Raw genomic sequence first — 26,868 nt, forward strand, 5'->3', positions numbered from 1 at the left:
TATTTCTTTTCATTTCGAATTGTTTTGTTTAAAATTGGACATTTCAAGCTTTCTATACACATATTTCTCAATTCTGTGAGGCAAGTAGACTGCTGAGTTGTAGTTTATTTATGAGACATGTGCAATGTGATCACTTCGGCACCTCCATGTCATGATTGTTGTCTGGTATAGCCTATTTGCTTCTTATTTATTAAATCCAGGCAATTGGCTGATGAAAGATTGATTAAAATTAAGATAAAATTTATACAAAATAAAATTCACTTTAAAGAAAGGCTTTCCACAAAACAAAACTTAATGAAGTGGTCAAAATCATTTCTGACCCTATGTCTTCAAACATATTGCGCATCTTTTCACTTTTCATAATCAATATAGCCTAGATGAAATTTAAAAAGAACATTATAATATTTAAACATAAACAGGAACTTCCTGTAAATGGTCTGAAAGTCCGAACCATACAGGAAATGCTTTCACACTAGAAACGAAACAAACCTTTGTTCAGTTTGATCCGGACCGGGACTACCTCTTTTTGTCTGACCAAATTTCATCTGTTTGGTCAGGACCGTGGTCTGGGAGAGGTTTCATACCTGTAATTTTGATTTTGACCAAACTGAAAAGTCTGAAAATCTGGACCAAACAAGGCAGGTGTGAAAGGACCCTTAGTCTTGGTCTTGGAGGTCTGGTCTTAAATACACCTCTGACATTTTCACATGTTTCAGCTGTGTCCAGCTATTTGCAAATGCAGGCTCAATGGAAATTTTGAGGTTTCTTATGAAAAGTCACTGTGTGAATGGTATTGATAGAGATCAGACTGTAGAGCTCATAATCAGATCAGGACGATCAGTGGACAGGAAAGGATTGCAGACTGAGTGGGTATCTTATATTTGAAGAGACTAGTTTGTCTTTCTGGCTCCTTTCAGGTTATTAATTGATGATTCTGTTTTCATTATTTAGAAAGGTGTCGTACATTTTCCATTCTGACCTGAGATTGAAACCAGTGAATCATCAAAAAGCAGATGTGAGATGAATGCACTGTGGCTGGCACTTCTCCTGAGTAAGTCTGTAAACTGACAGAAGTTTTTACTTTCTTCATCCTATGTTTATTGAGAGGACAAACATACACATGTCAAAAGATTGGAAAAATTAATTTTAAAAAGTCTCTAATGCTCCTCAAGGCTGCATTTATTTGAACAAAATACAGTACATTTATATTAACTTTTTTCCATTTTTATATATTTTAAAATGTAATCGATTAATTTAATGCAAAGCTGCATTCTTCAATGCATTCTGCATTCTGAAGACTCCAGTCTTCAGTGTCACACGATCCTTCAGGAATCATTCTAATATAATTTTCTTCTCAACACAATTTTCCAAAATGTAATCAATGTTGAAAACAGATGTGCTCCCTAAATTTGAAGTCTTATTTCAAAATGATATTAAAAGATATTAATTATTCCAAATTTTTGACTGGTGGTGTATATATAACTCATTGTGCAACTGTTCCTAATTCAGTCCACTCATAGTTTGCATTTACAACCTCGAAAGCTTTATTGGAAAAACTGGCTCACCTAAAGTTTGCATAACCAAGCCAAAATGAGGAGCAATTTTCATTACATTATTTGATTAAATAATTAAATAAAAAATATAATTAAAATTGCTTCAAATGTGCTTTGTTGCAAGTGTCTAATGCCAGACAGCATTCATTTTTTACTTAATATATATTAAGTATTTCTAAATATTTTTTCCGGATACTACTAAGACATATTCATTTAACACTCTGATGCTCTTCAGATTTGTTTTATGTCATCAGAATGCTGTGACTCTTGGTGAATTTTGTGGCTATATGAAGGTTAAATGGTGAAAAAAAAAACTTGGTAAGCGCCATAGAAATGGTTGGGGAAAATAAAAATACAGAGAATTTTTGAGGGGTACAATCTACAAATCAGCTGCAATGCAGGAAAACACAGTAATGGATTCATTAACTGTATTGTAAAACTGTGGAAATGCATAATAATTATTGCCCAAATGCACATAAAATAGGTGGATGGAATCATAGCTAATGGCGGGAAAGCGTTGTATCATAAATTACATAAAATCCTGCCAATAGCGGGGGAAAAGTCACATTTGAGGTGTTCAGCCGCTTTTGACTGGGAGGAGTTTGAGTGTAATCCGAAAATGAGGAGAACCAGAGGGTTCAGAGAAGTATTAGTTACTTCAGGGAGCCCCTATCAGCTTCGAGATATAGAGAACAGGCCAATGGGCCATTGGCGTGCGAGATTTGCATCTCGCGTTCCGCCCCGCACCACGGGTATAAACAGGAAGCGAGAGCAGCACACTATTGTCATTCACTTCGGAGCCGAACGGCGTTGATGAAGCAAGACTGCTTTTCTAAAAGAGAGCCTATCTACAAGAGAGATACTCCAGAGAACGAGAGGGGCGCTTTGTGTTGGCGAAAAGGCACAATCAGTGCGATCACGTGCTCACCGCTGCATCAGCATAACAAACTGCTGTTCTCACAGCAACTGTCGGTTCAGTGAGAGGCGTTTGTTTCAGTGAGTGCAGATACAGGACTGCACTTATCTCCTGTGTGCTGCCGCGGTCTTCCCCTGGGTGCTTCAGCACTGTTGAAAGAGTGTTTCCTCACAAAAGAGTAACACGGGTTTGACACTGCGTCTTTTTCAAGACCTCATTCCACCCGTGCGTTTCTGGATGCGGTTGTTTCCTGTTCTGACGGCCCACATCCCTCTTGCATAAACATGGTGAGACTGCGTTCGTGGGTGATCCATGTTCTCTCAGGGGAACGGGATCACGTCGTGTGCCGTCTAGATGCCGGGTGACAGCCACGGCAACCCAGCGCGCGTCGCTCGGCGCCTCAGATGCATGGTCGAGACTATGAAACCTCAAACGGGGTTGAGTACCTTTGCTTATATCCCGATCTAGTTTCTTTTCTGGTGCATCGCAAGCATGTTGGGGCTTTCCCCCAGTGAGCCTTCTTGCACAGACACTGTGCAACGTCAGAGAGGACGAGGAGCAAGTCCTGTTGGTTGCTCTGTATTGGCCCAAACGGACTTGGTTCCTGGAACTAGTGCTCCTCGCAACAGCACCTCCTTGGCCATTCCTCTGAGGAAGGACCTCCTGACTCAGAGATGGGGCATCCTCTGGCACCTGTGTCTGGACCTCTGGAAACTCCATGTCTGGTCCCTGACGGGACGTGGAGGTTCTAGGTGGTCTACCATAAGCGGTAGTTGACACCATCACTTCTGCTAGAGCTCCCTCTACGAGGCACCTCTATGCGTTGAAGTGGAACCTGTTTGTCGATTGTTCTTCTCGCCGAGAAGTCCCCCGAAGATGTTCGATCAGTTCTGCTTTTTCAGAGACTGTGTTTGTGGGTGGTTTATGTTCTCTCATGAGAGCATAACCACGTCGGCGCGTTGTTCGTCTTGCCTTTTTCATAAAAATTTAAAAAAAAAAAGAGGACCTAGCGTTTCATTTGGGGCTCTAGCAGAGGACAGATGTCAATCGCTGCATCGGAGATAGGGCTGTTATGTGTTGAAAATGAAGATGATGCTGAGATTCCCACTATAATAGTGGGTGCTCATGCTGAATCAGATTCATACTTGACAGCCATGCTTTCGCCTTGCACACCCCTTGCCTTTTCCCGGATGTGCATTGGAAGGCTTTGGCATTGTGGAACTATTTGGTGCTAAGATATGGAACACCAATAGGGCCATAATCTGAATAAAGTTTTCCTCTCTCTCACTATCCTCATCAGTGGGGTGGCAGTGCCACTGGCAGGCCACCTCCGCCCTGCTTAGTGCACGAGGGTAGTTCTGAGCCAAGGTTGAGCTGCGCACAGCGCTGGCCCTTGGCCAAATAATGTCCACCCTGGTCCAGAAACACCATTGACCCGGATTTGATCAGGAGCTGCTCTTCCCCTGGAGGAGGGCACATCACACTCAGACCCCACTGCGGGCTGCTACCATGCCGTCCGAGTCGGGTCCCTGCATGCCGCTATGCTGCCCTGCTGCGGGTACGTCTGTGGTGCCGTTGGTCCTGCTTGCACGGTCTCTGGGAGCCTGGCTAGTGCTTCCCAGCCCGTCTCGCCGGCTCAGCCGTACCATCAGACTCGGCTTTGCGATTAATTTCGCCCGGCGCACCCCCAAGTTCAGGGGTATTCACTTCACCTCTGTGTCGAAGGAGGACACCCCTGTGCTCCAGGCGAAGATTGCAGTCCTACTGGCAAAGAGTCGGTCCCTCCATTGCAGTCCTACTGGCGTAGAGTCGGTCCCTCCAGCCGATATGAAGTCTGGGTTCTAAAGCCCGTACATTATTGTACCCAAGAAAGGTGGCGGGTTATGGCCGATCTTGGATCTGCGACACTTGAACCGGTCCCTTCACAGGATGTCTGCAGTTTCGGGCTGCAACACTGCGGCCGTTGTGTATGAAAAAAAACAAGGTGGTCTACGCTTCCGTCGCATGTTACAACTCGCCCGCCATCTCCTCCTCTGGAGTCAGAAGCATCTGAGGTCGCTTCTTTCCATTCATTTTCCGGGCCTGATCAATTGTGCAGCCGTTGAGCTCTCACGACAGCCAGTGCTCCCGGGAGAGTGGAGACTCCATCCCCAGGTAGTCCAGCTGATCTGGAGTCGCTTAGCGACCGCACAGGTAGACCTGTTTGCCGATCCGGACACGACCCATTGCTAGTTGTTTTATTCCCTGACCGGGACGACCCTCGGCTCGGATGCCCTGGCACCCAGCTGGCCCCAGGACCTACGCAGATATGCGTTTCCCCCAGTGAGCCTTCTTGCACAGACACTGTGCAACGTCAGGGAGGACGAGAAGCAAGTCCTGTTGGTTGCTCTGTTTTTGGCCCAAACGGACTTGGTTCCTGGAACTAGTGCTCCTCGCAACAGCACCTCCTTGGCCATTCCTCTGAGGAAGGACCTCCTGACTCAGAGATGGGGCATCCTCTGGCACCTGCGTCTGGACCTCTGGAAACTCCATGTCTGGTCCCTGACGGGACGTGGAGGTTCTAGGTGGTCTACCATAAGCGGTAGTTGACACCATCACTTCTGCTAGAGCTCCCTCTACGAGGCACCTCTATGCGTTGAAGTGGAACCTGTTTGTCGATTGGTGTTCTTCTCGCCGAGAAGTCCCCCGAAGATGTTCGATCAGTTCTGTGCTTTCCTTCCTACAAGACGGGTTGGAGCGAAGGCTGTCTCCCTCCTCCCTCAAAGTTTATGTTGCCGCTATCGCCGCTAATCATGACATGGTAGATGTTTTTAGGTAAGCACGTTCTGATCGTCAGGTTCCTGAGGGGGGCGAGGAGACTAAATCCGGCTCGCCTTCCCTCTATACCCTCTTGGGACTTAACTCTTGTACTAACTGAGAGCGCCATTTAAGCCTTTTCAGTCAGCAGAGTTAAAAATTCTGTCTCTGAAGGCAGTACTCCTGACTGCATTGGCCTCTATCAAGAGGGTAGGGGACCTGCAGGCATTTTCGGTCGACGAACCGTGCCTGGAATTCGGGCCTGGTAACTCTCATGTAATCCTGAGACTCCGTCCTGGATATGTGCCCAAGATTCCCACCACTCCCTTCCGGGACCAGGTGGTGAGCCTGCAAGCGCTGCTTTCGGAGGAGGCAGACCCAGCCCTAGCTTTTCTCTGCCCCGTCCGCACCCCGCAGACTTCAAGGACAGAACGCAAAGCTTCAGGACCTGAGAGCAGCTCTTCGTCTGTTACAGAGGCCAGCAGAAGGGAAAGGCTGTCTCCAAGCAGAGGATGGCCCACTGGATAGTGGATGCCATCGTCTTGGCGTATGAACCCAAGACGTGCCCTGCCCGCTTGGGTTAAGAGCCCACTCCACCAGGGGTGTAGCATCTTCCTGGGTGCTGGCCCGTGGCGCCTTGCTGACAGACTATTGTAGAGCTGCGGTTTGGGTGACACCTAACACGTTCGCTAGATTTATAGCCTCCGTGTAGAGCCGGTTTCTTCCTGTGTGCTCACTTCCCATAATCAGTAACACCAAAGTGCCCGTTCTAAGTGTCGGCTTGCTGCAACAGTCCCTTCCCCTTGGAACGGATACGTGCACTTATTACTCCAGTTGAGTTCCCCAGAATGGCGAACCCTGTTGAGTCCTCCGCAACCCGCGGCAGTTGGAGCGTCCGACGCCAGGTCTAACATCCGTATGCATTGTTGGAACTTGTGTTAAGCTGGGTTCCATATGTTGTGACTCCCACGGTGGTCCCATATGTGTATTCTCCATGGTACAGCTCCCTACGGCGAGCCTGTATCTTCCCTCGGCAGAGCTTCCTCTGCCGTCCCAGTGCAGTGTTGTTCTCCCGCCTACAAGGCCGGGGCCACCCCTGGGACTTCTGTATGTCGTACTGCCCAAGGCCTTCTCCAGATGGTAACTCCCTCTGGGCATGATGTGGCTTCCGCAGCGGCCCCTCTGGGCACGCTTTCCCAGCACAATAGTCAGCTGAGTGGGTCTTGCGGAATAGCAGCAGTGACTCTCCCTGCGTGAGTTTTCCCGCCCGGAACAGACGGGGTCTGAGGGGCTCTTCGCTGGGCGCTGGAAGTGGTAGTAACTGTGGCGTTTTCCAAAGGGATCCCAATTCGTCGGTGACGTCCGACGTAAGTGACCGACTGAAAGGGAACGTCTCGGTTTCGTATGGTAACCCTCGTTACCTGAAGGAGGGAACAGAGACGTACGTCCCGTCGCCACAGTTGCTGTACCATCACTGCATGGCCGAGTCACTAGTTCGGCTCCTCAGTGAAAAACAATAGTGTGCTGCTCTCGCTTCCTGTCCATTTACCAGCGGGGCGGAGCGCGAGATGCAAATCTTGCACGCCAATGGCCCATTGGCCTGTTCTCTATATCTCAAAGCTGATAGGGACTCCCTGAAGTGATCCCAATTCCTCGGTGACGTCCGACGTACGTCTCCGTTCCCTCCTTAAGGGAACAAGGGTTAAAACCGAGACGTTTTGAAGTGTATGCAAACCTTACGACAATTTGTTTATCAATTGATTATGTTCAGGCTCAGTCATATGGGCAGAGGAGGAGTATTTTCATATTTCCCTTGCTGTCACTTTGGATGAGGAGCAGTGTTTTCTTCAGTCCAATGCCACATGGAATGAGACCAAGCTCTGTCAGCAAAATACCACATTGAATGAGACCAAGCTCTGTCAGCAAAATACCACATTGAATGAGACCAAGCTCCAAAATACCACATGGAATGAGACCAAGCTCCAAAATACCACATGGAAGAAGAACAAGCTCCAATATACCACGTGGGATGAGGCCAGACACCATTGTCAGGTGTGTTTCAAAGAACTGACGACCATCACCAGTAGAAATGTCCATCTTATTGTGCAACGGAACGTCTCTTTGGACTACTGGATTGGGCTCCGCAAGAGCTTTAATGGCACCATCCCATGGTCCAGATGGTCCAATGATGATCCTGTTACATATCAGAATTGGAACCCTGGTCATCCTGTGCCAAAAGTAAAGAAAATGATTTCTAAATGTTACCCAACTACACAGATTCCACAGAGCACCCACATAACTATCACAACGTCTACTCCAGTGACCTCATTTCAAACCTCCACCACTAATGCCACAACAGAGAGAACCACCACTAATGCCACAACAGAGAGCACCACCACTAATGCCACAGCAGAGAGCACCACCCCTAATGCCACAACAGAGAGCACCACGACTAATGACACAACAGAGAACACCACCCCTCATGCCACAACAGAGAGCACCACCACTAATGCCATAACAGAGAGCACCACCACTAATGACACAATGTACAGCACCACCGATAATGCCACAACAGAGAGCACCACCACTAATGCCACGATGTACAGCACCTCATCACAAACCTCCTTTACAACATTTTCTCAGGTAACCTCTCTAGAGACTGCCTCAATGTCTCAAACTAACCAAACAGATGATATGTGTCATATACTGATGATCGATATCCTTAACTGCTTAAATATAACATATGATGAGCTTAAAAATAAAGTGCATGAGCACACCCCTAAGACCACAACGTACAGCACCACCACTAATGCCACAATGCACAGCACCACTGATAATGCCACAACAGAGAGCACCACCCCTAATGCCACAACAGAGAGCACCACCACTAATGACACAATGTACAGCACCACCAATAATGCCACAACAGAGAGCACCACCACTAATGACCCAATGTACAGCACCACCAATAATGCCACAACAGAGAGCACCACCACTAATGCCACAATGTACAGCAGCACCGATAATGCCACAACAGAGAGCACCACGACTAATGACAGAATGTACAGCACCACCAATAATGCCGCAACAGTGAGCACCACCACTAATGCCGCAACAGTGAGCACCACCACTAATGCCACAACAGAGAGCACCACCACTAATGCCACAACAGAGAGCACTACCACTTATGCCACAACAGAGAGCATCACCACTGATGACACAACAGAGAGCACCACCACTTATGCCACAACAGAGAGCACCACAACCAGCAACTGCATCTTCGAACCCGAGCCAGATCCTGAAGTGTACATTGAGGATGCTTGTGTGGTCTTGCTCAGCTTTGGCATGTGGAAGGAAATAAATTGCAACGAAAGTCGACCCTTCATCTGTTATGATGGTAAGGCCTCTGTTTTAGAGCACAGCATCATTGTTGGTGCTCTTACACTCTTAGAAATCAAGGTTCCAAAAGGAGTTTTGACAGAATGCCATAGAGCAGTGTTTCCCAACCGGGGTGCCGTCTGACGAGAGCAGGGGTGCCGTGTAAAATTTGAATTTTTCAAATAATTCTCTCTTTGTAAACTTTGTTCAATGCATGCGAGTGCTGTCTTATGTTCGAATATGGCCATCACCCGGGTGTAGTCAGTGCCAGAAGACGCGAATGAGAAGTCGCGCGCTCTGTGAGAAAATGTGTCTGCACTCATCCGAAAGCGGTAACACGTCTCACAGCGCGCAAATATTGAGTTCTTTTTCAAGTCTTGCTCTTGAACGGACAAACTCACTCAAAAAGTATGTCAACATGTCCATCTTGATGAGTATTCTAGCAGACATAGTCTGTATATGCCTTAAGTGAACTTTATACAGTCGAGAAAGACGACGCATATCCAAGCATTATGTCTTAAAGGGGCAGTAGCATTAGCTCTTAAAGGGGCAGTAGCCTTTACTGCTGTCTGTTTAATGTCAAACAACAAAAGACAAGGACATCACTCACTGCTCTTGATTGAATGTATAAATAGCTTTTGTAAGTTTAAAAAGGATTATTTTTTAATTTATACAGTCAAATATGCAATGTTATTTTACATTTGATCAATTTCTGTACCTGAAAACTAATGTTAGACGTACCTGAAAAACATGAAAAGCATAGTTTATTTTATTAGTAGGCCTATCTTTGCTCAATTGTATTTATATGTGCTGCTGCTTGTATTTGTTCTTATTATTTTCTTTATTTTTATTTGACAGTAGTAATTTTTTCCCTGAACATAGCAAATACTGAACCGTACTGAAACGGTGAACGTAAAACCGTGATACAAACCGAACAGTGAGCAATCTGTACCGTTACACCCCTAGCGTAAAGTATGCGAGGGGGTGCCACAAATTGGAGAACATTTTCAAAGGGTGCCATGACTGAAAAAAGGTTGGGAAACACTGCCATAGAGGAACCATTTTTGGTTCCTCAAAACACTGTTTCAGTGAACAGTTCTTAAAAGACCCACTTTAAAAGTTTCAGAACCTTTTGTGCAATGCAAATTTTCCATTGATGTTACATGTTCTGTTAATTTACTCACCCTCAGGCCATCCGTTTGGAAGCTGGAATTTAACCACAGAATAGAACAATAAACAAATATTTTTATCTCACAATTGTAAGTTTACTTATGGAATAGCAAGATATAAAACTTATTTTCTCAAAATTATGAGATATAAAAGTCCAGTTCTGAGGGACGAAAAAAAGAATTGCGAGTTTATATCTCACAATTCTTTATATCACACAATAATGAATTTATGTCACGCAATTCTGACTTTATTTATCGCAAATACGACTTGTATGTATGGAAGTTTGTTTCCGCTTCAGGATAAAAATAAATAAGGCAATTTGGACTTTATATCACACAATTCTTAAATTTTTTTTTTCACAATTGCAAGGTTACATCACACAATTCTTTTTATCTCAGAATTGCGTGATATAAAGTCCCAATTGCCTTATTTATTTTATCCTGAGGCGGAAAACAAGCTTTCATACATCCGTGCCATAATTTTCTTTCCTAAGGCCCTGAATATGTGAAAGTGACTGGGATTCATAAACATGAAGATTCTGCCATTGTAAATCTATGGGATCTTTTTTGCCCGCTGTGCCATCATAGGTCCGATCGCTTAGAAAAGACATAGCACACCTCTCCTTAATAAGCCAGTCGATTTGACACCTCATTCATGGGTCTATGACAAACGGTGCGGGACGATTTAAGCGCCAAATTTCAGAAGAAGAAGAAGAAGTATGCAAGACAACAGCGGTGATGATTTGCATATAGAACCTTCTCGGCATAATGTGTTCTTTAAAACTGAGTCAAGAACCCTATAATTCTATATAGAACCTTTTTTTTTTCCTGTTCACTGAAAAAATCTTTGTAGAACCAAAAATTGTTCTATGGCATCAAACCTCCTTTTGAAACCTTTTCTTAACTTGTCCGTTTCTGCCAATATACACGGTTGCACTTATCTGTCTGTAGATCGCTTTTTTGGGCAAATAAACATTTCCGATGTGACCACAAGTGATGGCCATCTGAGCTGGAGTAATCCACCTGGTAACATTACTCACTACAGAGTGGAAATCATTGCAGGGAACAAGACAATACAGACATCTAATGAGACTGTCCTGTATAAAAAAATACAGGGTCTGAGACCAGGAAATCTGTACAGTGTTCAGGTGTTTCCAGTGAAGTGTGGCCGGGATCTCAATCCGCAGAATATCTCCTTCTACACCAGTGAGTAGACTTGGACGTCAATGTGAACAAGTTTTCAAAGTACAGCACAATAGGAGTTAATGTACAGTCTTTCACCTTGAGTTTAAGTTGTGATAATGAATAATCAAGTATTCCAGAGAGCCAAATAATAAGGTGCACATTTTATGACTATTGAAAGATCTGGTATGTTCTGAATTCATTTACATTTTACTTGTACTTTTTTAAAGTGCCCCTATTATGCTGCCCCTATTAAAACCTTCCTAATTTTGTTTTGGAGTCTCCCACAACAGGTTTACATGCATCCAGGTTCACAAACACTAATTTCCTCATAATATATACAGGTGCTGGTCATATAATTAGATTATCATCAAAGAGTAGATTTATTTCACTAATTCCGTTCAAAAAGTGAAACTTGTATATTATATTCATTCATTACACATAGACTGATATATTTCAAATGTTTATTTCTTTTAATTTTGATGATTATAACTGACAACTAAGGAAAATCCCAAATTCAGTATCTCAGAAAATTTGAATATTACTTAAGACCAATACAAAGAAAGGATTTTTTTAGAAATCTTGGCCAACTGAAAAGTATGAACATGAAAAGTATGAGCATGCACAGCACTCAATACTTAGTTGGGGCTCCTTTTGCCTGAATTACTGCAGCAATGCGGCGTGGCATGGAGTCGATCAGTCTGTGGCACTGCTCAGGTGTTATGAGAGGACAGGTTGCTCTGATTGTGGCCTTCAGCTCTTCTGCATTGTTGGGTCTGGCATATCGCATCTTCCTCTTCACAATATACCCCATAGATTTTCTATGGGGTTAAGGTCAGACGAGTTTGCTGGCCAATTAAGAAGGTGCCAAGTCCTGCTAGAAAATGAAATCTGCATCTCCATAAAGTTGGTCAGCAGCAGGAAGCATGAAGTGCTCTAAAACTTCCTGGTATACGGCTGCGTTGACCTTGGACCTCAGAAAACACAGTGGACCAACACCAGCAGATGACATGGCACCCCAAACCATCACTGACTGTGGAAACTTTACACTGGACCTCAAGCAACATGGATTGTGTGCCTCTCCTCTCTTCCTCCAGACTCTGGGACCCTGATTTCCAAAGGAAATGCAAAATGTACTTTCATCAGAGAACATAACTTTGGACCACTCAGCAGCGGTCCAGTCCTTTTTGTCTTTAGCCCAGACGAGACACTTCTGACGCTGTCTGTTGTTCAAGAGTGGCTTGACACAAGGAATGCGACAGCTGAAACCCATGTCTTGCATACGTCTGTGCGTAGTGGTTCTTGAAGCACTGACTCCAGCTGCAGTCCACTCTTTGTGAATCTCCCCCACATTTTTGAATGGGTTTTGTTTCACAATCCTCTCCAGGGTGTGGTTATCCCTATTGCTTGTACACTTTTTTCTACCACATCTTTTCCTTCCCTACGCCTCTCTCTTAATGTGCTTGAACACAGAGCTCTGTGAACAGCCAGCCTCTTTTGCAATGACCTTTTGTGTCTTGCCCTCCTTGTGCAAGGTGCCAATGGTCGTCTTTTGGACAACTGTCAAGTCAGCAGTCTTCCCCATGATTGTGTAGCCTACAGAACTAGACTGAGAGACCCTTTAAAGGCCTTTGCAGCTGTTTTGAGTTAATTAGCTGATTAGAGTGTAGCACCAGGTGTCTTCAATATTCAACCTTTTTTTACAATATTCTAATTTTCTGAGATACTGAATTTGGTATTTTCCTTAGTTGTCAGTTATAATAATCAAAATTAAAAGAAATAAACACTTGAAATATATCAGTCTGTGTTTAATGAATGGATATAATATACAAGTTTCACTTTTTGAATAGAATTAGTGAAATAAATCAACTTGTTGATGATATTCTAATTATATGACCAGCACTTGTATATATATTGCAGCATCAGCTCTTTTCTCAGTGTCTGAAACAGTTTTGCTCTCCAAGCCCCTCCTTTCCCAGAGCCTCCTCTACTCTGATTGGTCAGGTGCCTCAGTCTGTTGTGATTGGTCAACTCTGCTTTGATTGGTCAGATGGCTCAGTCTGTTGTGATTGGCCTACTCTGCTCTGATTGGTCAGATGGCTCAGTCTGTTGTGATTGGTGTACTCTGCTCTGATTGGTCAGATGGCCCAGTCGGTTTTGATTGGTCTACCGCTTACAGCATGTGTTAGAAACCAGATGCTCATTACCATATCTGAATTTCAGCTCTTCATCAGTCATACAAACAGGAACGATTGCAGGTGATCATGTAGCATTCATTTTATTAGATTTGTCAGCAGCCTTTGACACCATTGACCACCAGATCCTTTTGACTCACTTAAGGCAGTCTGTTGGTATTCAGGGGACGGCCATAAAATGGTTTGCTTCTTATCTGGAATGTAGGTCTTTCCTAGTGAAGATTGGGAATAACTACTCTGCTCCATCACCTATTTCCTGTGGGGTCCCACAAGGGTCCATTTTGGGTCCCATCCTCTTTTCATTATATATGCTCCCGCTGGGTATGATATTTAAGAAGTATGGTATTTCTTACCACCTATGCAGATGACACTCAAGTGTACCTGCCTTTGAGGTAATGATTCAAATGCCATACTCCTTACGTGTCTGGAGGAAGTAAAGTTGTGGATGGCTGAAAATCTCATTCATTTGAATGAAAACATAACTGAAATTATTATTGTTGGTCGCACATCTGGTAGCCAAACAGTAAGCGATTACTTAGGCCCATGGAAGGGGTACCTACAGGAACAGGTAAAAAACTTGGGAGTCATTTTTGACTCATCCATCGTTTTCGATCGGCAGATAAAGACAGTGGTTCGTAATTGCTTCTTTTATTTAAGAGCAATAGCCAAATTGAAACCAATACTTTCAGCCAGCGACCTGGAAAAAGTTGTCCATGCTTATATTTTCTCTCGTTTAGACTATTGTAGTGAACTCTATGTTGGGACCTGTCAAACACACATTGCCCGCTTGCAGCTTGTAGAAAATGCTGCTGCAAGGTTGTTGATGAATGGTGGGAAAAAGGACAATGTTACTCCCTTATTAACATCTCTAGGTTGGCTACCAATATATTTTAGGATACAGTACAAGATTTTGGTTTATGTTTTTAAAGCACTTCATGGAATGGCGCCAGAATACTTAGCTGAGCTTATTAAGCCCTACAGTGCAGGCGTAAGTCTAAGGTCAGCAAACAAGTTTCTTTTAACTTTTCCTCGTGCACGTTTCAAAATGAAAGGTGATTGTGCTTTCTCTGTAGCTGGTCCTAGATTGTGGAATAATCTGCCGTTGGATGTTAGATCTTCCGTAAATCTAAATGTTTTTAAGGACCGCTTAAAATTGTATTTGTACTTTCTGGCATTTTAGTACATCAGTACATGGATGTTTTTATGTGTTTTTGTCTTGTTGTACTGTTGGTTTCTTTTATACTGCAATGTACAGCACTTTGGAACTACGGTGGTAGTTTGTAAGGTGCTATATAAATAAATAAACGAACGAACGATTGTGTCAGTTTTACCATATCAATTCAAGCCCGAGTCCTCATCCTTTGGAAGTGCATGCAAAGTGGATTTCAGTGACATCTCAATAGGGATGCACCGGTTGACCGGCCAAAAACCGGAACCGGACAGTTTTTGCTTCTAGCGCGCGATCGGCAACCGGCCGCTTTTCTTTGTATTTTTCTGCCGATTTTTCCGGAAGTGCGCCCGCGTGCACATACGCCTATATTGCAATCATTCGCGAACATGCCACGGAAACTGGAGAACTGAGGGAAGAGACTAGATACGCTGAAGGCAATGAAGTGCCGCTTTCCTGCGCGAGCTTACCTCTCCGCGCCTGCACAAGCGTAGATGTGAGCGTTTGTTCAGCTCAGCTTCTCACGTGTTGGATCGGATGAAAACGAAACAGACTAACTTGTGACAAATCCGAAATAATTATTTTTGTAGCCTAAAGAAGAACATGTATGCACTTTTGAAATGAAATACTATCATTTCTGTAGCCTATAGGATGATCATTTTTATTTGGTAACACTTTATAATAATGGTCATTAGTTAACTACATTAGTTAACATTAACTAATAATGAACTGCACTTATAAAGCGTTTATTAATCTTTGTTAAGGTTAGTTTCAACATTTACTAATGCATTGTTAAAATCTTGTTAACATTAGTTAATGCACTGTGAACTAACATGAACAAACCATGAACACCTGGATTTATATTAACTAAAGTTAACAAAGATGAACAAATACAGTAACAAATGTACTGCTCATGGTTAGTTAATGTTAGTTAATAAATTAACTAATGTTAACTAATGACCATTATTCTAAAGTGTTACTTTTTTATTTTACCTTAAAATTACATTAACTTAATTTGATTTAAAAAGCACCTGCTGTAGCATCTTAGTTTTTTTCGTTGCACTAAACATTATTTGATTTAACATTTTGCAAACAATTATATACTTTGGTTTTATTTAATTTCACTGGTAAAGACTTTTTTTCTTTACACTGAATTTAAAAACAAATGCTGATTTAAGTAACATCTTTGTTTGGATATGAATATGCAGTTGTTGCCTTTAATGTCACCTTTCAGCCTTTTAATTTCCAATTCAATTTCCTGTTAATTTCAGATTGCGGACTTGTTTTCATTAGCCAAAAGCCAATTTAGCCTGTTAAATACCAAATAAACATCTTATGTATATTTCTATTCTTTTATTGAGTAAAAAAAAAAAAAAACTGAAATCGGTATCAGAATCGGCCAGTTTTCTTGAAAAAAATCGGTATCGGAATCGGCCATGTAAAATCATGATCGGTGCATCACTACATCTCAACAACACGGATAGCCTGACAAGCCAGACCCACATCAAGATGTTGGGTCTGGAAACTCACCATTGACAAGGCTCAATCCGAGGGGTGGGATAAATGGTTGTCTGTCAAATTCCCTCTGCATACAATTGGATAGCGCCATGAGCGCCACAACCAACCAGAGCGAAGAAGAAGGTGAAGCCGAGCTAACGTTAGTTGATAGACTTTTGCCGTATCCGGTCGGCAAAACTTCGAACATATCTTCCTTTCTTAAGAATGACTTCAGTGCCGTTCTTTGTTCTTTTCTTAAAGAAATGCTTAACTGCAAGTCTTCCAGAGTCGCGGCCAAAGCCGATTCAAAAGACCGCTGTTCGTCAGCTTTGTTTACGAACTTCTGCAACTCTGCCGTGACGTGCCGTCATTATGTTAAGCCCGCCCACCGACTCTACACACGCTGTGATTGGCCTGACCAGAGTTTGGTTTTTCCAGCTCTCAGTTCTACTGAGAGTTGCTAGACTACACTCGCGGCAAAATAAATGTTCTGCCGCTAGGGTGCGTCTAGATTTCTAGGCTACAACACGGACCAAACTCAGCAACAACTAGTGTTTTGAGGGCGGGGCAAAGTAGACATTGTTCACCAGCAGCCAATGAAGGCATTATGCAAATTTGTTCCCAACCTACATAGCTTCGAGCAAACTGGAATCACTAACAGCACGTTTCAGGCAACTCAGAATTGTTTCTTTCTTTTGGGAGACAATCTTTGAGACTTACATTCACAAACAGCTCTTTCACACACTACAGGAAAGGTCATGAAAAGCATAATGGGGCACTTTAACACATCCAAATACCATTCTGTAGAGTAGACTGTGTTGTTAATCAACACAATGAATGACTAATTTACATGTTGACTAATGATCTGAGTGCTGTCCCTCTTTCAGAGCCCGCTGGTGTTCAAAATCTGACAGTAGTGAGTGTGACGGCTGTTGACGTCAGCCTCAACTGGAGTAAACCAGATGGAGACTGCGAGTCCTATTCAGTACTCGTCAAAAACCTGTTCAATAGTTCAGAAATTAATCAAAAGTGTGAAAGTGTACAGTGCACTATTACAGGTCTAACTCCAGGAAACAAGTATAATTTCACAGTTAAAGCTATAGTGAATAAGACTACTGAAGGTGTGTCGAGCAGCGTTTCTGTTTACACCCGTAAGTGCAGAAAGATTCACGCTTGACTGAACATCAATAGCTATGTTTCCAGTTGCAAATGTAACTTTAATATGCGCAATATTCGAGATGTCCAGGTTGAAGTGTCTTCTAATTGGATTAAAAAAACTGAGCACATAAGGTTTTCATTTTTTTATGTGATAATCTAAAATTCACACAAAACAGGATGGAAACATAGCTATTGTCAAAGTAACAAGCATTCCTGTTACCACAGCTTTCAAAGCAGTGTAAGTTGATCGTTTTATTGGTATTTATTTTTCAGTGCCGTCATCTGTCATAAACCTAACATCAGCAAACAATGACAGCACAGTCATAACAGCCAATTGGGAGCCGCCTCGTGGTAATCATTCAGGCTACTGCTATTGTATTTATGAAGGCGAAACGTGCACTGAAGCTCGTTGCAAATCTCTAAACAACTGCACAATTATAAAAACCGAGTTAATTAAAGAGGGGAATAAAGAAGAAGGCACCAGGTATTGCCTGTGTGTGGCAGCACTAACAAAGCATGACACCCTCTCAGGAGAAGCGGTGGAGATCTCAGCATACACAAGTGAGTCTCATGCTCCTTTAGGCATTTCATATCATGCATACATACTCTAAAGCTTAGCGCATTTGATAAAGTTGAATGCGAGTGTGACAGTCAAACTTCTATGGAAGCTTGTTTCCACCATGGGATAAAAAAGAAAAAAGGTAAACAACCGCAATTACCTTTTTTAAATCTCACAATTGACTTTATAACTTAAACTTGTGAATGCAAATGTGATAATTTTTTAGATAAAGTCACAATTAGCTTTTTTTATTTAAAAAGTTTATCTCTAACAATTCTGACTTTATTTCTTGTGATTTTGAGTTTATATCTCATACTTTTTTCAAGTTTATATCCTGCAATTCAGACTTCATAACTCGCATTTGTGAATTTAAATGTGAGAATTTTTTATATAAAAAGTCACAATTACCTTTTTTTTATATCTCGCAATTCACTTTATAACTTAAAGTTGTGAATGTAAACGTGAGAAATTTAGAATAAGTCCCAATTACCTTTTTTAATTAAAAACAGTTTATATCTCGCAATTCAGACTTCATTTCTTGTGATTTTGAGTTTATATCTCACGCTTTTTTTCTCAGAATTTCAAGTTTATATCTCACAATTCAGACTTTATAACTCGCAGTTGAGTTTAAATCTCAATTCTGAGAAAAACGTCTAAATTGTGAGATATAAACTAAAAAGTGCAAGAAATTCAGTCGGAATTGCAAGATATAAACGGTTAAAAAAGGTTATTACAACTTTTTATTTCAAAATTCTGACTTTATTTCTCACAATTGCAAGTTTATATCCTTCAATTTGGACTTTATAATGTAGTTGTGATTAACAAATTGTGTTTAAATGTGAGAAATCTTGATATAAACAGTCACAAATACCTTTTTTTTTTTTTGACTTTATTTCTTGGACTTTTAGAGTTTATATCTCACTTTTTTTCTCAGAATTACAAGTTTATATGTCACAATTTAGACTTTTTTTCTTGTAATTTTAAGTTTAAAAAGTTTAAATTTATATCATATGAGAAAAAAAGTCTTAATTGCAAACATGAACTCAATTGAAAAATAAGGCAATTGGGAAAAAAGTACAAATTATGACTTTTTTCCCAATCACCTTTTCAATTGAGTTTATGTTTGCAATTATGACTTTTTAATAAATATTTTATCTTAATATAAAAACTTTTATCTTTATAAAATTTAACTTGCAATTCTGAGAAAACATTTTGAATTGTGAAATATAAACGCAAAAAAGTCTGAATGATTTGTATTCTGTGGCTAAAACAACTGAAGGAGTTTTTTAGGAGTGAAATATATTGTGTTGTCCAAATGACTGCTCAGATTTAGATTTTCCTAAACTCTGACAGACTGCCTGTTTTATTCTTGCTTTTTTTCATGCAGGTCCGAATACTGTGACACTCTCTCTGGACGTCAAGAGTAAATATATCTATGCCAGCTGGAAAATAAAAGGGAATTATGAAAAATTCAACGTGAAGATTGAAACAACCAATATCTCTGCAAGCAATTATAAACCGTCTAATGAATTTACTACAGAGTTACATCACAACTTCCCAGACCTGAAGGCAGGAGTGATGTACACCATTACAGTTGTCACTCTTAATGGGGATCTCTTAAGTAAACCTGCTACAATCTCAACTTACACATGTGAGTAATTATTACATTGTGATTAATATTTTTCAGACCATTTGTCCAATGGCTTTAATGTCATCATTAGCTTTTCCTTTCAGCTAAATAACATCTAAGGCTGCGTTCACACTGCAGGCTGAAACGACCCAATTCCGATTTTTTTGCCCTTATGCGACCTGTATCTGATCTTTTCATGACAGTCTGAACGACACAGATCCGATCTTTTCAAATGCGACCCAGGCCACTTGGGTATGTGGTCCAAATCCGATACATATCCAATCTTTTGAAATGCGTCTTCAGTCTGAACTGCCAGGTCACATGTATCCGACCCGCACGTCGTTGATACGCGACAAACGTCATCATTGTAACTCCCGTTCCTTACTCCAGTCCAGAGGTGGCGGTAATGCACAAGAAATAGTTGCTAACCGCCAATAAAAGAAGAAGTACGCACCTGTTGCTAGCCAATACACTCCAACTCCAACGCGTTTCTGCACTGTTATGGGCCGGCGCAGACGTGTCTCTTCCCTTGACAAAGTTAGTTGAAGGCGCTCGCAAACATAATTGAAGGTGGATCTGGTCATTCTGAAGTTACTGACGAATTCGGTATCAGTAAAGCCACTCACATCAGTATCCCACCACTCCTGGCTGCGACTCCGCACACACACGTTTCTCTGTACCGACGTTGCTACCACTGCTCCACAAAACGCCATGGCCAAAAACCTTGCTCTCCTCCTCTTTTTTAATTTTCTTCTTAACATGAGAAGGTTGTAATGGTGCTGGCTCTGTTGCGAAAATAACTTTAATAAAGCTAAACGAACTCCAATGCTGACACCCATATTTGGCTACTTCCATAAACAACAAGTGACGTCGTTGACCGTTGAGTACTCTTCTGCGCATGCGGGTCACTTCTGGGTCATTTCACGTTCACACAGGAGATCACAAAAGGTCGCATTTAATTGGAAATGTGAACGGCCTTGCAAAAAAATCACATTTTTTCAAAAAATCGGAATTGAGCATTAAGCCCTGCAGTGTGAACACAGCCTAACAAATCTATTCACAGACCCTACTAGTCCCGGGCCGGCAACGGCCACTTCTCACAATACCAGCATACATCTAACCTGGGAAGCTCCAAAGGAGTCACAGGAAGCCCAGATTTCGTACAGGGTGGATTATGGCACTGCTTTCTGGAATAAATTTAATACACGTTATACAAACGAAAGAAAAATGGATTTTCATGATTTAAGTCCAGGAACAAAATATGACTTTAATGTCAGTGTTGTGGCAGACAATCTGACCAGTTCACCAGTATGTGCTTATGCAAAAACAGGTAAAGAGATGCCATTTTCTTCGTTTAATCTAACATTCGGCTTTGTTATTTACATATTTAGCGTTTCATGACTATGCTATTCTATGTTATGCTTTGTGGAGACACTCACTTTGAGCTATGAGGATGCACGATTTATCGAAATCGCACCGCAATCGCGTTTTGGCTTATGTGCGATTATGAGAGCACAAAGGTTGTGATTTTTATTAAATAAATATAAGCACAGTGTGTTAGTGTAGAGCGTCTCCGTCTGAAAGCACTGCGTTTTTGAAAAAGCGACACGCATCAAACATCTTCACAAACTAGTAATGCGAAGCGTTCATAAACCTGTTGTCCAACAAAATACAACGTTTAATAACACGTGTTCATAACTCACTTCATATCGTCAGTCGAGTGTTTGTGAGCTGACGTGGCTTCTTATCACAGAATGAGGCAGACAATGTAATATTTTATAGTATTCATGAAGTCTCAGCCAATCAGCACTGCATACTTTATTATTATGAAAATACCCGAGAAGGCTTAAAGAGCTCAAATACACCATATATTGTCGCAGTCATGTGTTTATTGTCTTCATGTTTAATCAGTCAAAGCATTTCTATCTTCTTTTTATTCAGCTACAGTGCTAGCTTCACGTTAGGGATTTCCTGAACACTATTACTTCTTCTGAGGCGTCTGTGGAGTTTCTGCTCGAGGGCGCCCTCTGGCTTTAGTATGAATTAAACTTTTGGGTAACAAATAAGAAAAATAATACTTCTCTAAATAAATATGACAGTCCATATGTTTTTCTTCAATGTACAGGAGTTTAATACATGCATAAGAGGCTCATATTTCATATTAAAGACAAAGACTTTAAGAAATTTATATCACAGATAAAAAGCACAGATTTTTATAATAATAATATTCTTTTTACAATAAATCCTTAGACCTTTCTAATGATTTGTAGTCATAGGCTGTCTGCATATTAACAGGTAACCCAGCTATTTTTTTGTAAAATAAGTTTTCTGTAAAATATAAATATTCTTATTATATTGTTATATTTATTCTTAAATACTCTTTTTAATATTTAAAATTTTTAATTTTAATATTTTTATAAAAAATCATAATATTATTAGCAATATTAATACATAAACACAAAATGTTATATACACACACTTTTCATTTGTAAAAATAAATAAATAAAAATCACATTTTAAATCGCAATATTAACCAGAATAAATCGCAATTAGATATTTTCCCCAAATCGTGCAGCCCTAGCTATGATTACGTTTTTGCATATTTCTTGGTGTTTAAAACTGTCTTTGTTTCCAGATCCTGAGAAGCAGACACTGACCTTCGCAATGTTGTGTTCCTCTGAAACGCCACATTATTGTGCAAATAATAAGAAAGAGCTATTCTCTAAGGTAAAGAAGATGTTCAGTGACTATCAAGCTTGTACTTTGACAAAGCAGCTTTACATTACAGAATCATCATGGGATGAATGTTCAAATTTCATGTTCAACAGCTTTACATTATTATATTGATTATAAACGATTGATTATAAAAGCTTATTTAAAAAATAAGTAACTCAAATTAATAACTCAATTCATAATTAATAACTCAAATCTGCTGGAAAAGTCAAGTGAAATAAACCCCAGAACCAACTCTAGAGTAAAGCTAGATGTGAATGCGATTCCTCTTCCTTTAAGCTTGCTATATACTCTGCAAGAACAAAGAAATGTGTTTGTTTTCTTGAGGTGGCAAGAACAAGAAGAAAGTTTGTCCTGGCCAGTACATTCCATACTTCACGAGAAAAGCAGGTGCCGAACATCTCCGTTTCTCCGCATTAACCCCACCCACTTTTAAAAATCACCAGTGTTGCCACAGTTACTTTGAAAAAGTAATCTGATTACTGATTACTAATTACTCCTTTAAAAAGTAACTTAGTTACTTTACAGATTACTTGATTTTAAAAGTAACTAAGTTAGATTACAAGTTACTTTATTAGTTACATTCATCAGTTGGCAACAACACCTCTGCAGCCTCAACATAAAAATGACAACCATTTTTGCCAACACTCACTTTATTGGAAGTGCATTTTTAACAGTAACGCCAACAATGTATCTCCTGAAATTGTATCTCCAAAAAAATCTTTTGACTAATTTTATAAAATCTAAACATGTTAATGAAAAGGTACAAATTACTTTGTGTTCTTATTAAATACATTTATGAAAAACTATTTATATTTAATTTTTAATTTATATATGAATGTAAATAATTATATGGGCCTACACAAATAATATAAAATTACAAGATTTATAGTTTATTGTAAACGTAATGTGCAGCTCTGTAACGAGACAACAAATATATGATAGATACGTGAGAACAAAATATTTGTTAAGAATCTTTAAGTGCACAAAACTATGAAAATATATGAAATGCTTCAAAACAGAGCGGCAACAAAGCGCATATGCGCATCCAGGGTGCAGAATGATGCGCTTAAAGCAACGTGGAATCAGTGTGTGCAGTGCAGCGCGAGTGCACATTGAAAAGTCCACGGCATAAAGAGAAGATGAGCGTTGAGCACACAAATCCTAGTCTACTATGTAGCCTATATCGGTCCAAACATTCACTGATTATTTGTTTCTTCACAGTTTTAAATTCTGGTTATTGTGCGTGTGATGCTAATTAATAGTCCTTGTGTTGTCACCTGGGTAGCGAGCACAACATCGTTCAGAGACTGCTAGATAAACTTCAGGAAGCTAAATTATTTTATCTACATATCAAGTATTTTAACTGGAATTTATCATCTTGGAGTGAGCTTTACCGTGCAGCTGCTGACTGTAACCGAACGACGCGCAGTTTTGCTGAACGGAGAATGATTGAGCTACAGCGGAGGAAAGACATTCAGCTATGGAATGGCTTTAGATGACTTTGTACTAGCAAATCATAATATACTAATAATGATTGCTGAAGGATCATGTGACAATATATATTTCTGATGATTATTTAATTATCACGACATGCCTAATCTGAGCAAGTGACTGCCTGTCTTGAGTTTTGTCGACAGACGGAGGCGGCACGAAATTTGACGGAGGCGACCGCCTTGTAATTCTCTATGCAAGAAAAACCCTGTGAGACTCAACAAGAAAGCAAAAATATATATTTTTACTAAGGAAAATTAAAAAAATAGTAACTCACAGTGACTTGTATTAGTTACTTTAATCTGATTACTGGTTTGGAAATAGTAACGCGTTGAATTACTCGTTACTGGTAAAAAGTAGTCAGATTAGAGTAACGCGTTACTAAGTAACACGTTACTGGCATCACTGAAAATCACACAATAGTTCTCGGACACCCACAAGAAAAAAGTTCTGCTCAGACAATGTGCCGAGAACGAGCTGCGAGAACTCCCAAACCAGGGCTCCCTGGAGAAATTTTTTCTCTGTTCTTGCGGAGTATGTAGCGGCCTTTAGGGGTCACATTTGGCTTCTTCGTGGTCAAAAGTGACCGAAGCCTTAAAATGTACATTTTTCCCCCAGGAAAAACAATGTAATATATTTTTGTTCAATCAAATTTTCTGATTATTATTTTGAATTTTTTTAGGGTATTTTATGATACTACATTTCATCAAATTATTACACATTTTTTATTATTTTGTAATGCCATGTTGTATGCCATGAAGTGGCTTATAAATTCTCTAGTGTTTTTAGACGTAGGCTAAATACTTATTTTTATTACTTTGGTTTAGCTATACTTACACATTCTCAAAGACTTTTTGTCAAGGTTTAGATTTTAGTTTTGTTTGAAATGTTGATTTTATGTGTCCGTTTTTGCATTCATTTTACTATACAGTCAAACCTGAACACAGACAGACATTTTGTTACACATCACATCAAAATTCAATAAAAATATAACAAAAGTTATCCCCAGACAGCAACACAGTGTCTGCCCAGATTTGGCCCACATCTGGTATGCCTTGAATCCACATGTACCAGATGTGGCCTGGATCTGGGCCGACACTGTGTCTGGGTAACAGCTTAATAAATCTCAGTCTGATCTGATTTCAACCTCTTATTCGAGTCTTTTGGCTCAAATTTACGAACAGCCAGTGTGTTGTGTTTATGTGTGTCTCTGCGTGTGTAAGTGAATGTGTATTTGAGTGTGTGTGTGTGTGTGTGTGTGTGTTTCCTCTTCTTTGCTGTTTTTTTTATTTACTGCTTTGTGGCTGAATAATTGATTTTATTTTTACACATTTGCAAAAACTTGCTCTGTGTTATAGCTGCACTAGTTCATAAGTGTGTGTGTGTGTGTGTGTGTGTGTGTGTGTGTCTATTTTGCACCACCCAAAGATTCTCTGAGTTTTTGTATTTTTTCTATTTCCCATTAATTTCCTGTCTGTCATTTTTGACCGTGAAAAAGCCAAGTGTGATTCTTTTTTTTTCTCGACCCTTTAATATATCTGAATCATGTCCATGATTTTTGTGTATGTTCACATAGCAAATTGTGACAAAAGTCACAAAGTGTCATCCAATTACGATGAAGCAACAACAATAAAAAATAGAATGTCATAAAATAGTTACGTTACGTTTCTCTTGAAGCCGATACGGAAGTGACTTAAACTGCAGTTCATGGACTGGCCACTAAAGACAGACTCCAGAAGGAGCAGAATCTCATTGAGCTCATGTTAAAATGGCCAACTTTACAGCAGAAGAACACATGTTTACAGTCTGGGACAAACTGTGGTTTTGGTCTATACGGCTAATTTTGCCCTTCATGACGACTGTGAGGGGGGGAATGTTTTTATAACTCATTCGTTTACATTATAAAAAGCCTTAAAGTTCTGCATAATTAAGGGCGTGGCCACTTTGAGTGACAGGTGGATTGTCGTTTGTCTGCTGTCTGTTAGTCATCTCGTCACCTCAGCTCCGCCCACGTCCCGCCTCTTTGCCATTTTTCTGTTATCCTGGAGTGATGCGCAGACAAGATGGCGACGGCCAGCTCGACCCTACTTTACGCTTCAAAACTGCTCTTCAGAATCCTGTGGGTGACGTCACGGACACTACGTCCATATTTTTAACAGTCTATGGTTTTGACGCTCTCAAGAGCACAATCATCAGATATGTTTATGTTTATCAGTTGTTGGGTATTTGCGTGCAGAGAATTCAGAGTTTTGCTCGCGCACAGAACACATTTCAGCGATGACTAATCTCAACACTTCTGATTGGCTATTGCAGTCCTAAGCTCAACAGAGTCGTGTGTGATTGGTTACAGTGCGCAACGCTGTAAAACGCGCAGAACGTATGACGCAACATGATCAGATCTAACCGCACTTTTAATTTAATTTTCACTTCATTACTAGATTTAGTTTATATGTGCAAGGTGCATTTTTGACAATAAACTCATTCTTCCATTCTGTCCTTCAGCTGAACTATATATTTAATGAAAGTCTTAATGACTTGGTCCACTGGAAGCTGAAGTGGGTGGAGAGGCCGGTGAACAATCCTTAAACAAGGTTTGTTAAACCTCTATCCAGCCTAGTCACAAGATTACAAATGAGTATGATTTATAACTCTGAATTATAACTCTGACTCTCATTTCACAGAAACGGTGTCCTTTGAATGCCTATGACGTGGTCATACTGTAAAAAATGGCTCATGGATGGCAAAATGTGTTAATGACTGAAGCAATTTATCTGTTTTTATTTGTTATACGAGATTCAACTCCATGTCAGTTTAATATAATTTAAGTTGCGTATTTGATTACACAACTGATCGTATTTTTTCCAGTCAAAGATACTGAAATATTGTGGGGTTTAATGTAGAAGACTTTTTTTCCTGATTTGGAAATATGATTTTGTTCTACATTTATGCATGTAAGACTTCATAAACAATTCGTTTCGTAATGTACAATGTGTGGAAACACTGACAAAGAAAGAAGAGAAGAGGAGAAATGCAGAGGAGGAATAGAAGGGTTTTTTTTATGTGTGGTCTGGGTAAACCTTATGTTGTAAAGAACCGAATGTCCTCATGTCCCTACAATGTTTGACCTTGTGGGGACATTATTTTGGTCCCCATGATAAATCATACTAGACGTTTGTGTTTAGGGTTAAGGTTAAGGAACCTTTATTGCTTTTTTTTTCTCAAAATGCATACAGTGAATATAGTTTGGTGTGATGATATTTGCTATAGTTGAAGGAGCTATAAATCATTTTTGTATAACATTTACACATTTTGCCAGCTTTATGTGACTTGCAGTTTTAATTTTTATGATGGATTATTACTATTACTATACATATAACTTTTTTTTTTGTTTTGTTTTTTGTGGGGGATTGGTTTCATTATAAATAAAGCTATTACACATG

At 40.5% G+C, this 26,868-nt stretch overlaps 1 protein-coding gene across 2 annotated transcripts; it reads left to right on the forward strand.

Moving 5' to 3' along the window:
* Window positions 1–825: 825 nt before the first annotated feature.
* LOC307119667 (uncharacterized protein) lies at window positions 826–26,868 on the forward strand. Of its 2 annotated transcripts, XM_079806085.1 has the most exons (11): window positions 826–866; window positions 952–1,051; window positions 7,037–8,662; window positions 10,764–11,018; window positions 16,742–17,005; window positions 17,286–17,573; window positions 18,959–19,222; window positions 20,265–20,531; window positions 21,837–21,928; window positions 25,931–26,019; window positions 26,110–26,868. In XM_079806085.1, the coding sequence occupies exons 2-10, from the start codon at window positions 1,021–1,023 to the stop codon at window positions 26,012–26,014; spliced, it is 3,171 nt and encodes a 1,056-aa protein (XP_079662211.1). In that variant the 5' UTR covers window positions 826–866; window positions 952–1,020; the 3' UTR covers window positions 26,015–26,019; window positions 26,110–26,868. The 2 variants fall into 2 exon arrangements, with proteins under 2 accessions (XP_079662211.1, XP_079662212.1); XM_079806086.1 differs by having other exon boundaries at window positions 858–1,051.

This window comes from Gobio gobio (genome assembly GCF_949357685.1).
Source record: "Gobio gobio genome assembly, chromosome: 23".
In the NCBI taxonomy this organism is placed as follows: Eukaryota; Metazoa; Chordata; class Actinopteri; order Cypriniformes; family Gobionidae; genus Gobio; species Gobio gobio.

Bases quoted from the DNA above. Each gene is read 5' to 3' on its own strand.
- LOC307119667 (XM_079806085.1), top strand. From the start codon at position 1,021: ATGAATGCACTGTGGCTGGCACTTCTCCTGA. The intron at 20,532-21,836 runs GTAAAGAGATGC...CTTTGTTTCCAG, and splicing joins ATGTGCTTATGCAAAAACAG to ATCCTGAGAAGCAGACACTG. The intron at 21,929-25,930 runs GTAAAGAAGATG...TCTGTCCTTCAG, and splicing joins AGAAAGAGCTATTCTCTAAG to CTGAACTATATATTTAATGA.